At 49.2% G+C, this 12,113-nt stretch overlaps 1 protein-coding gene across 4 annotated transcripts in view; it reads left to right on the top strand.

Annotated features, from left to right (window-relative positions):
* NUP205 (nucleoporin 205) overlaps positions 1 to 12,113 on the top strand; it is a 558,669-nt gene that overhangs the window by 225,815 nt on the left and 320,741 nt on the right. For all 4 annotated transcript variants that reach the window (XR_003858760.1, XM_029616971.1, XM_029616970.1 and 1 more), the window contains one exon: positions 9,177 to 9,341. Coding sequence is in view for 3 of the 4 variants with exons in the window: in XM_029616971.1 (XP_029472831.1) it covers positions 9,177 to 9,341 (165 nt within the window). In the remaining variant the exon portion in view is untranslated. The remainder of the gene's footprint in view (positions 1 to 9,176; positions 9,342 to 12,113) is intronic.

Genomic DNA, 12,113 nt, shown 5'->3' with positions numbered 1-12,113 from the left:
ATTTTGGAGGTCTTGGGGGGCGTCAGGAGGGTGGGGGGTTGTAGTAAATTAATTTTGGAGGTCTTGGGGGGCGTCAGGAGGGTGGGGGGTTGTAGTAAATTAATTTTGGAGGTCTTGGGGGGTGTCAGGAGGGTGGGTGGTTTTGTAAGATTTTTACTTTTTTATTAAAGATTTGTCTGCGAGCCCTGGTCCCCCGCTGGACCACCAGGGACTTTTGGCAGGTCTTGGGGTCAGGAGGGTGGGGGGTTGTAGTAAATTAATTTGGCAGGACTTGGGGGGCGTCAGGAAAGTAGGGGGTTGTATTAAATTAATTTGGTAGGTCTTGGGGGGTCAGGAGGGTGGGGGGTTGTAGTTAGTATGGCCCTCACGGAATTACATTTTAAAATATGTGGCGTTCATGGCTCTCTCAGCCAAAAAGGTTCCCAACCCCTGGCTTGGAGGGAGTATGGAGTAGTTAGAAGTCTTTGGGGTAAGGGGAAGATGGTAAGTGTTTGAGGGTGTCATGAGGATCAGGGACCTGAGCGGGTTTATGCTGTAGCACAGGTCTAGTAGGGGGAAGGAGGCTCAGCATCTCTTTTCTTGTCTTGTCTTGTCTTTCCATTCCATATCTCTGATTTCTCTCATCTCAACTTTTCCCCTCTCCCTTAAACTTTTTACATTCATATATCATTCCCCCACAGCCCTCTCCCCTATTGTTTCCTTTCTCCCAGCTCTGCTAACCCTAGCTATTTGATGCCCACAGTTGTCAATTTCAAAATTTGTATGCCGAGTTCCTGTGCTGATTTCACAAGCTCTGTGCAGAAGGCGTTTCACAGAGTCCCTCATAAGAGGCTTCTAAGGAAACTAAAAAGTCATGGGAAAGGAGGCGGTCTCCTTGCATGGATTACAAATTGGTTTGAAAGACAGGAAACAAAGTAGGATTTAAATGGTCAATTTTCTCAATGGAAAAGGGTAAACAGTGGAGTGCCTCAGGGATCTGTACTTGGACCGGTGCTTTTCAATATATTTATAAATGATCTGGAAAGGAATACGACTAGTAAGGTGATCAAATTTGCGGATGATACAAAATTATTCAGAGTAGTTAAATCACAAGCAGATTGTGATAAATTGCAGGAGAACCTTACGAGACTGGAAGATTGGGCATCCAAATGGCAAATGAAATTTAATGTGGACAAGTGCAAGGTGATGCATATAGGGGAAAAATAATCCATGCTGTAGTTACACGATGTTAGGTTCCATATTAGGAGCTACCACCCAGGAAAAGATGTAGGCATCGTAGTGGATAATACATTCCAATCATCAGCTCAGGGTGCTGCAGCAGTCAAAAAAGCAAACAATGTTAGGAATTATTAGGAAGGGAATGGTGAATAAAATGGTAAATGACGGCATGCCTCTGTATCGCTCCATGGTGAGATCGCACCTTGAGTACTATGTACAATTTTGGTCGCCACATCTCAAAAAAAGAGTTGGGATAGAGAAGGTATAGAGAAGGGTGACCAAAATCATAAAGGGGATGGAACAGCTCCCCTATGATGAAAGGCTAAAGAGGTTAGGGCTGTTCAGCTTGGAGAAGAGACAGCTGAGGGGGGGATATGATAGAGGTCTTTAAAATCATGAGAGCTTTAGAATGGGTAAATGTGAATCAGTTATTTACTCTTTCGAATAATAGAAGGACTAGGGGGCACTCCATGAAGTTAGCAAGTAGCACATCTAAAACTAATCAGAGAAAATTCTTTTTCACTCAATGCACAGTTAAGCTCTGGAATTTGTTGCCAGAGGATGTGGTTAGTGCAGTTAGTGTAGCTAGGTTTAAAAAAAGGTTTGGTTAAGTTCATGGAGAAGTCCATTAACTGCTATTAATCAAGTTGACTTAGGGAATAGCCACTGGTATTACTGGCATCAGTAGCATGGGATCTACTTAGTGTTTGGGTGCTTGCCAGGTACTTGTAGCCTGGATTGGCCACTGTTGGAAAGAGGATGCTGGGCTTGATGGACCCTTGTTCTGACCCAGTATGGCAATTTATGTTCTTAGCTGCTGGTTCATGAGGTTTGATGTTGAAGATCACAGGAGGCTAGCAAAGAGTATTCAGAGTAATGGTGATAGGTTCCCACCTTTTGCTTTTAGAAGTGGATGAGAAAGTGGTGACTTTGTTGGAAGAAGGGGTGTGGGGAAACACACTATGACAGGAGGATGGACACATCAATCTGTTTTTAATAGTTAAAGCCTGTGTTTGAGAACACTTAAAAAAAAAAAAAGTTTATACATAAATAATAAATTTTGAAATGGTACTGTTAAGAAAATATTTGTTAGGTAAGTATAATGGAGTATAACAGTCATAACTATAGTTCAATTAAATTTTTATAGATTTCCCAGTATAGTAGATAGCATGAAATATCCTGCCTAAAAACACATCTGCCCTCTTGACTATTACTAAAAAAAAATATAAGATATGGATCTTTCTCACCCAATTTGGTTAGTCTCACAATCTGGCCAGAAAATGCTTGATTGCCTAGCGTGTAGCCAGATGGACTCAGAACAAGTGGGTATAGTGTGCTCGTGCTAGCAGTTGGAGACTGATCTGACGTCAGCACGGGTACATATACCCCCACAGGAAGTGAGGCAATTCAGTAATTTCAGTCTCCAAAGCAGTTTGGAGAGCCTGCACGCTCGCTGAGCGTGTTTTCCAATACTACTTTTCTATTTTCTACTTTCTATATTCTACTTACTAAATTTCTACAGGAACATCGAGCCTCGCACTCCTGCGGTGATACCCTCGGGTCCCTCCCCCAGTTGAGTTTCCCGGGGTGATTTCCGTGATCCCTCGGAGGTCTAGGCCTCGGTCCGGTGGCCGAATTGCGGCAGGGATCTAGCCCCCGAGCGTGAAGGGCTTGGGTCGGGCTCAGAGGTGCCTCGGTCCCGGCGTGGACCTAGAGGCAGCGGGTGCATTTCCTCAGAAGCGGCGGTGAAGGTATTTCCCCTCTCCCCCCGCAGCCGGAGACCGCCCGGGTTCCAGCCGGGAAGCACTGAGGATCAGGTAAGGCGTACATCTCTTCTTTTGGTCTCCGAGGTCCGAGGATTGGCGACGTTGCCTGTATGCGGCACGCCGTGGAAGTCGCCATTTTGTCGGCCTTGTTCAGGTATTGAGCGCCCATGATAGGCGCCTGTATACTATTGAGCGTATATTGCTGGCCGCATATTATTGTGCGTGTATTGTATATCCTTTGAGCGTATATTACTGACCGCATATTATTGTGCGTATATTGTATATCCTTTGAGCGTATATTGCTGACCGCATATTATTGTGCGTATATTGTGTATCCTTTGAGCGTATATTGCTGACCGCATATTATTGTGCGCATATTGTATATCTTTGAGCGTATATTGCGGCCGCATATTATTGAGCGCATATTGTATTAAGCGTATATTGCTGCCGCATATTATTGAGCGCATATTGTATTCAGCGTATATTGCTGCCGCATATTATTGAGCGCATATTATTGAGCGCATATTGTATTAAGCGTATATTGCTGCCGCATATTTTTGAGCGCATATTATATTAAGCGTATATTCTTCGCAAGCCGCGATGGAACATTCGAACGCCCCAGCGTCTCCTGCGGCGGCGCCTTCTGATTCTGGCGTGAAAGCTCTCGGCCTCTGCTCAGCATGCCAGCTCAGAGCCACGCACAGCGAGGAGCCAGACTCCCTTTGTGCCCAATGTGAGGAGGCAGTGGGAGCCTTGGGCCAGGACCAGTCTCAACCGAGGTTTGCTGACAGTTCCCCAGGGGCTACCCCGGATCTAGCGGGCAGTCTCCAACAACCTGGGATCCCGGGGGACCTGGTACCCCGACGGCTAGAGACCGCTTCCATTTCCTGGGTGGATCTCTTTAAGGGGATCCATGCCTTTGTACAGATGCAATCAGCTTCCCGTCCAGGCCCTGCTGCTGCTGTGGCTGCTCCAGCGAATCCTGCCCCTGGACCTTCGCGCCCTTATCGTGGGCACCCGCCTCTGGGCAGTCCGGCTCAGATGGACCCTGATGTCTCGGAGGACGAGTCAGAACCCCTCAAGGAGGGGGAACTTCCCTCGGGGATTGAACCATATCGTACCATGAGGCGGTTCTTTCCCAAGGAAGATCTCTCCGACCTGGTATCTCAGTGCCTGGCGGAGTTGGCTATTACAGGCCCCAGTGCTACGGTGCCATCTACGCAGAACCCTCTGCTGGAAGGTCTTTGTCCTACAGCTCGCCATTTTCCCTTCTTGCAAGCAGCACAGCAACTGATTGATTTGGAATGGGCTGCACCAGCGGCCTCATTCAAAGGGGGTCGGGCCCTGACGGGCATGTACCCCCTGGACCCGGCAATCAAGGAGATGCTGGCGTGCCCTCAGGTGGACGCCTTGGTGAGCGCTGTGGTCAAGCGCACTACCATTCCAGTTGAGGGGGGGGGTGGCCCTCAAGGAGCCTTATGATCGGCGACTGGACGCCATCCTGAAACAGACTTTTGAGGTGGCTGCTCTAGCTTTGCGGATCGCAACCTGCTGCACAGTGGTGACGCGTTCCTGTTTGTCACAGGTTCGGAACAATGCTCCGGCAGCGGACATGGAGTCCGCTCTCTCGTTCCTCATGGATGCCGCATCCAACCTAGTCCGTACAACAGCCAAGGGGGTCTCATCCTCTGTTGCTGCCAGGAGGCAGCTCTGGATACGGAATTGGTCAGCCGATGCTCCTTCGAAGACATGCCTCACCAGGATGCCCTTTAGGGGTTCCCTCCTGTTCGGCAGCGACCTTGATAAACTGGCCAACACATGGGGTGCCTCTCCAATACCTCGCCTGCTGGAAGATAGGTTCAAGAGGAACCAGCGCGCCTTTCCGAGGCCTTCCAGAGGCAGAAGCTCTCAACGCTTCACTCCCTATAGGAGTCTCTACCAGGCACCCCGTCCTCAGGCCAGGAATCAGTCCTTTCGGACCAAGCAGCACAAGAGGGGAGCCGGCTCGGGTTCAGGGCCCGGCCGCGCCTCCCAATGAGAATCAGCCGATCCATCCGGGGATGGAGCCATAGGGGACAGGTTAACCCTCTTCTACCCCAGATGGGTCGAGATTACGTCGGATCAGTGGGTCCTCGCCATCATCCGAGAGGGGTATTATCTGGACTTTCATCATCTCACTCCGGACAGGTTTGTGGAATCTCCATGTCCAATCCACAAGAAGGCAGCATTGGAAGCTACCCTGGCGAGGCTCCTGTCCTTGAAAGCCATAATCCCAGTACCTGCATGGGAAATGGATTCTGGGCATTATTCCATTTATTTCATGGTACCCAAGAAAGAAGGCACTTTCCGGCCCGTACTGGACCTCAAGTCAGTCAACCGATACTTAAGGGTCCCGAGGTTTCGCATGGAAACTCTGCGCTCAGTCAAGACCGCAGTACAGCGAGGGGAATTCCTCACGGCCTTAGACTTGTCAGAAGCCTACCTGCATATCCCGATCCATCCGGATCATCAGCGCTACCTACGCTTCAAGGTTCTGGGACGCCACTTCCAATTCCGGGCTTTGCCCTTCGAGTTAGCCACGGCGCCGCGGACCTTCACCAAGGTGATTGTAGTGGTAGCAGCGGCACTCAGACGGGAAGGAATCCTTGTCCATCCCTACCTAGACGATTGGCTGATCAGGGCGAAATCCCGAGAGGAGAGCCATCTGGCAACCAACAGAGTGATCGCCCTTCTGGAAAGCCTGGGATGGGTAGTCAACCTGAGCAAGAGTTGCCTACAGCCTTCCCAATCACTGGAATACCTGGGAGTCCAGTTCGACACCCAGGCAGACAAAGTCAGTCTCACCACCAAGAGAAGATTAAAGCTCCAGACGCGTCTACGGTTCTTGATGGGAGCCAGCCGGCCCATAGCTTGGGATTATCTGCAGGTTCTCGGCCTCATGGCATCCACCCTGGAAGTGGTACCCTGGGCAAGGGCCCATATGAGACCTCTACAACGCTCCCTGCTCTCTCGCTCCCCGCTTCCGGAATTACTCCGTGCGTCTACCTCTGCCAGCCAGAGTGTGGACCCAGTTACGGTGGTGGTTGCAGTCCAACCACACGAGCAGGGGATCGAAGATGTCCTCCCCCACGTGGATTCTGCTCATCACGGATGCCAGCCTGAGCGGATGGGGAGCACACTGCGAAGAACTCACCGCACAAGGGCGGTGGAACAGAGAAGAGTCGGGGTGGAACATCAACCGCCTAGAGGCACGGGCAGTCCGGTTAGCCTGCCTGCGATTTGCTCACAGACTGCGGAACTGGGCAGTCAGAGTGATGTCCGACAACGCCACCACGGTGGCCTACATCAACCGTCAGGGCGGCACCAGAAGCAGACAGGTGTCCCTAGAGATAGCCCCCATGATGGCTTGGGCAGAAGCAAATCTCCAGGACATCTCCGCCGTCCACATTGCCGGGAAGGACAACACCGCGGCAGACTTCCTCAGCAGAGAAAGCCTAAATCCGGGGGAATGGCAGCTGTCGCCCACAGCCTTTCAGATGATTGTGGATCACTGGGGGATTCCGGACATGGACTTACTAGCGGACAGGTCCAATGCTCAAGTACCCAGATACTTCAGCCGCAAGCGAGATCCATTCTCTCACGGGATCGACGCCCTGGTTCAGCCATGGCCTTGAGGGACCCTGCTATACGCTTTTTTCTCCGTGGCCCCTGCTGGGCACCCTTATCCACAAGATTCAGAAGCACCGGGGCCTAGTTCTTCTAGTGGCACCAGACTGGCCAAGAAGACCCTGGTACGCAGACATGAGAAGACTGCTGGCAGGGGAGCCCCTTCCCCTGCCTCCTCTCAGGGACCTGCTAAGTCAAGGTCCCATCCTCCACGAGGGTCCGGCTCAATTCTCTCTTACGGTCTGGCCATTGAGAGGGCTAGGCTGAAGAAAAGAGGTTACTCGGAGCCGGTGATAGATACCCTCCTCCGAGCTCGCAAGTTTTCCTCTTCCCTCACCTACGTAAGGATCTGGAGAGTATTTGAAGCCTGGTGCGATACTCATGGCGCCAATCCACATGCGACCACAATCCCTATTGTTTTGGATTTCCTGCAGGATGGACTTCAGAAGGGTCTCTCCGTCAGCTCCAACAAGGTTCAGGTGGCTGCGCTGTCTTGCTACGGTCCCAGGAGGGACGGCAAGACCATTGCCACGCACCCAGATGTTTCTCGCTTCCTGAAAGGAGTCAAGCATATTCGTCCGCCACTGAAGTGGCCGGTGCCTCTGTGGAACCTCAACATAGTTTTGGATTTCCTCGCGGGATCCACTTTCAGACCCCTTCGGGGCCTGTCTCTCCGTTCTCTAACTTTGAAGATGGTGTTCTTGCTGGCTGTGTGTTCAGCATGCCGTATTTCGGAACTACAAGCTCTGTCCTGCCGTGATCCCTTCCTTAGGATCACTCCAGAGGCTATCCATCTTCGCACGGTTCCATCTTTCTTGCCTAAGGTAGTCTCACAATTTCACCTCAACCAAACCATATCCTTGCCAACCACGGCGGGTTTGAAGAAATCAGAAGAAGGGCGTTTACTACGCCAGATATCTGGACATGACAGAAGCCGTACGAAAGACGGACCATCTGTTCGTCCTTCACAGCGGGAAGAAGCAAGGAGAAGCGGCCTCTCGGCCCACCATCGCCCGCTGGATTAAAGAAGTTATCAGAGCGGCCTACGTAGAGGCCGGGAAGTCACCACCTCTACAAGTCAAGGCTCATTCTACCAGAGCCCAAGCAGCATCTTGGGCGGAATCTAGGATGCTGTCGCCTGCAGAAATATGTAAAGCGGCGACATGGTCCTCCCTCCATAACTTCTCCAGGTTTTACCGTCTGGATGTCCAGGCTAGGGAGGACACAGCATTTGCAAGGGCAGTCTTATGCGGTCCTCAGGCAGCCTCCCGCCCAGTCCGGGAGTAAAGCTTTTGTACATCCTACTTGTTCTGAGTCCATCTGGCTACACACTAGGAAATGTGGAGATTACTTACCTGATAATCTCGTTTTCCTTAGTGTAGACAGATGGACTCAGCATCCCGCCCGGCTGCCAGTATACATGAGTTTCACCGATTCAAGGTAAGCCATGTCATTTTTCTTACATAAGAGCGTCCCCTTTGCCAGGTGTCGACGCCTTCCGGTTGGGAATGCTGGCGGTCTCCAGCTCCTATCAATCGGTCAGGGGAATCCTGTTTCACTATTTCATTGATCGTCAGTATACATATATCCATAACAGCTTTTGCAAGGAAGATTACTGAATTGCCTCACTTCCTGTGGGGGTATATGTACCCGTGCTGACGTCAGATCCGTCTCCAACTGCTAGCACGAGCACACTATACCCACTTGTTCTGAGTCCATCTGTCTACACTAAGGAAAACGAGATTATCAGGTAAGTAATCTCCACATTGGGAGTTCTAGTCTTGGTGATCTTCTGCTTCAGTTCTCATGGTCTATATCAGTGTCTCTCTTTTCTGGTTTTGCTGACAGATAGTGTGTACCTAGAACTGCATGACCATATTTAAAACAGTGTTTTGCAAGTTTTAGTATCTAATTCTTTGCTCATTCATCCTGTCTGGCTTAGATGCATTGTGATCTGGCCAGTGTCCTTGTTCTATACAACAATTGAGACAGAAGGTATGTGTGTTGGTAGAGGGAAGGGGGACTCTCCTTTCTCGTGTTTATAAAGGTTCCTTTATGATCTGCAAGAAGATTTTCTGCAAGAGTTTATTTGTGTGTAAGAGGCTCTAATTGTGGCTGGAGCACATCCTGACTGCATGCTACTTGTAGTTTATGCTTGTTCCGTCCACCTGCAAACAACTGTTATTATTTCTGAGCCCATGTAGCAGTGTGAACAGTTCTTATATGCCATGTAATCCAGTGTTCTTAGTGTCCCCAGTATCTTATCTAGCTGTGGTCTTACCTTTTATTTCTGGGGTCTGGGGATGCAAAGAGTTTGTTTTGGGGCAAAGACTCTAGCTTGGCCGTTAATGATCAGAGGGTGTAGCTGGCTAGATCTGGACTAAGTAGGCAACTGTTCTCAGAAATGACCTCTGGCCAGAGAACTGAAATGAGATGAATCCCCTACACTGTGTACACTATGGCTGTTCTGTTAGAATGCACCCAAACTTTATATATACTAACATCAACAGTACCTTTCTTGTCTAGAACTAGAATCTGAGAAGAAACTGGCTTACATTCGACATGAAACAAAAATTTACATCTTGAACCTCCTCATCACCTCACTGGAGCTGAATCCACCTAACCTGGCCTTGTATCTTCTGGGTTATGAGGTGAAGAAACCTGTCAGCATCACCAATCTGCAGGATCCAGGTATTCTATGGGGACCTATTTTTCCTCGAGGATCAGTAATGTGTTAATAGCATCTAGAGCATTTCCTTGCCTCATTGTATAGTTGTCATGAGATTAATTGGAGAATGCTTTATGTTCATTTGTTTAGGAGTGGTTTTTGTATCTCTTGTTCCTACTGAAAGCAGTAGTGCATGTTCTGTCCAAAACATAATTATTAGGTGTTCCTCTTTTAAGTGCATAGTTCTATGATATAGGCAATTTGAGCAGTTTTATAAAAGAAAATTTCTTAAAATATTGTGCTTTTCCTTCTGTTTTCTTTTTTTATTTTTTCAGTTGTTTGGGTCAGTTTAAGAATTATGTTTTTATTTAACTGATTACTTTTCAAAGAGTTTAATTTGAATTTTTTTTATTAAAATAGTGCTGAGAGCTGTGAAAGCAGGTTATGACATTTTTGTTTCAACTTTCTAACCAAATAAAAAAATAAACCTGTATTTGCTAGACTTATTCACCCTGAGATTAATCTGGGGAAAATTTGATCAGCATTTTCTGGAATGTATTAATGTCACAAATCTCCTTATAGTTATCATTGTGCATTTTGAGCAGGTTGATGCCGCTACTAAATTAAGAAGAAAATATGTATGCCCACCTTGTTGGTGGCACCTACCTGCAAGTAAGGAGATTTATGGCACACTTGTGTCCCAGAAAATACTGTACAATGTCTCTTCCTTTTTGCCTGGATTTCTTTTCTCCTCTTCTATTCTCTCCTGCATTATTTTCTTCTGCTTTCCCCTTCCTCTCAATAATATTACTTACATATTAGATCTGCTTTTGCTCCTTTTCAATCTCTCTCTATAGAGCCCCAGCTTTTCTTTATCACAGTGAATGCAGTTCCCTGAATCCTCCTCTCTCACACTCCTTGTTTAGATCAATTAATGAACACCGTATTTCTCACAGGACAAGCAGGATGGTAGTCCTCACATATGGGTGATATCATCAGGATGGAGCCCAATCATGGAAAACTTCTGTCAAAGTTTCCAGAACTTTGACTGGCTCCTACTGGGCATGCCCAGCATGGCACTAACCCTGCAGCCAGCAGGGGTCCCCCTTCAGTCTTCTTTTTTCTGCGCAGCAGTAGCCTCGCGGTAAAGGAGCTCTGAAGAGATTCCTGACAGGAATTTTCCTCACGGAATTACTAAAAGTTAATTTGCCCCACAGGGGTCCCTCCTCTAACTTTTTTCAGACCGCGGTACTCCGGTAAGTGTTTACCCATTTTCCGTCGATTACTGTCGAGACTGGCCGTCGACCGTTCCGCGGCTCGATTTTTTCCACGGCCATGGTGTTGGGGTTCCGTCGGTGCCCGGACTGTACCCGCACCATGTCTATTACAGACCCCCATAAAGTCTGTGTAATGTGTCTAAGATGCGAGCACGATGTCTTGACATGCACCAAATGAGCCCTGATGACACCAAAAGGTCGCAAGGCCAGAATGGAGAAGATGGAACTTCTCTTCCGTGCTCAAACCCCGACTCCATCCATTGCATCAATGTCATCAGAGCCGGCACCGTCAACTTCGTGCCAGCATCGACCACCGACCGGTGACCGCCCGACATAGACGACTTCTCGGCCTTCGACATGCTCTACTCCCCCTCAGGATCGAGGGGATCGCAGGGACAAACATCGCCATTAACACCGTAATTCTCAGACCATCGAGGGAGCGAAATCATCGACCTTGCGATCGTCCGAGCCGCTGTCGAAGAAATCCCGTCCAGAAAAGGCACTGACGGTTTCTGAGACTGGGTCACCGAGGCAACCCTCACCTGACAGGGGATCGGGAGCTGCGACTCCGCCTTCAATGGTGGTCCCTCCGGCTATGCCTCTGCCTCCCTTTTCTGTTCCGAAGCCAGGGCTGCTTGCTCCAGGTCTCCGGGAAGAACTGGACTGGATGGTTTAGGAGGCCATCAATAAGTCGATGCAATGACTTCAGGTTCCTCCGGCACCGACACCAGTACTGATTGCGGAACTGATCATTGACCCGATTCCAGCAGCGCTGGCACCGCTGCTCTCCAGGATGGAAGCGCTCATGGCTGCTTTTCCACCGATGGATCCCGGGTCTCCGATGGCTCCGGTGCCCTCCCCACTTACAGTGTCATCGAGAGGAGAAACACCATTCCGCATCACTCCATCAGGAGTTCTGCCTCAGCCATCGATGCCGATAAGTCCCTCGCCACCGATACATCCATCGGTGCCACCGAGCCATCCATCGATGCCTTCGATGCCTTCATTGGTGCCTCTGATAATTCCTTCAATTCCTTCAGTCTAGACCAGAACCTTCAGGTATCCCACCATCCCTTCCCCCTCTAGTGCCTAGAGGGACAGGTGCTGATCCTTATGATACCTGGACTGATGATTCCTCTCCAGACACTGATGATTTACCTTCACCACCTTCACCCACTGAAAGTAGGAAGCGTTCTCCTCCAGAGGACCTCTCCTTTATAAATTTTGTGAAGGAAATGTCTGAATTGGTTCCCTTCCAATTACAGACTGAACAAGATGATAGGCACCAGATGATGGAGTTGCTCCAATTCCTGGATGCCCCTAAAGTAATCACCTGTATCCCTATCCACCAGGTTCTTCTGGATCTCCTGAAGAAGAACTGGGAACATCCTGGCTCCATTTCTCCAGTCCACAGGAAAGCTGACACAACCTATTTGGTGCAGTCAGCTCCAGGCTTACAGAAATCACAATTAGATCACCACTCTGTAGTGGTGGAGTCTGCACAGAAGAGAGCAAAAA

The sequence above is a fragment of the Rhinatrema bivittatum genome, chromosome 9 (assembly GCF_901001135.1).
Source record: "Rhinatrema bivittatum chromosome 9, aRhiBiv1.1, whole genome shotgun sequence".
Classification (NCBI taxonomy): Eukaryota; Metazoa; Chordata; class Amphibia; order Gymnophiona; family Rhinatrematidae; genus Rhinatrema; species Rhinatrema bivittatum.
Note: the sequence above shows the minus strand (reverse complement) of the source record. Positions and strands in the feature narration are given on the sequence as shown.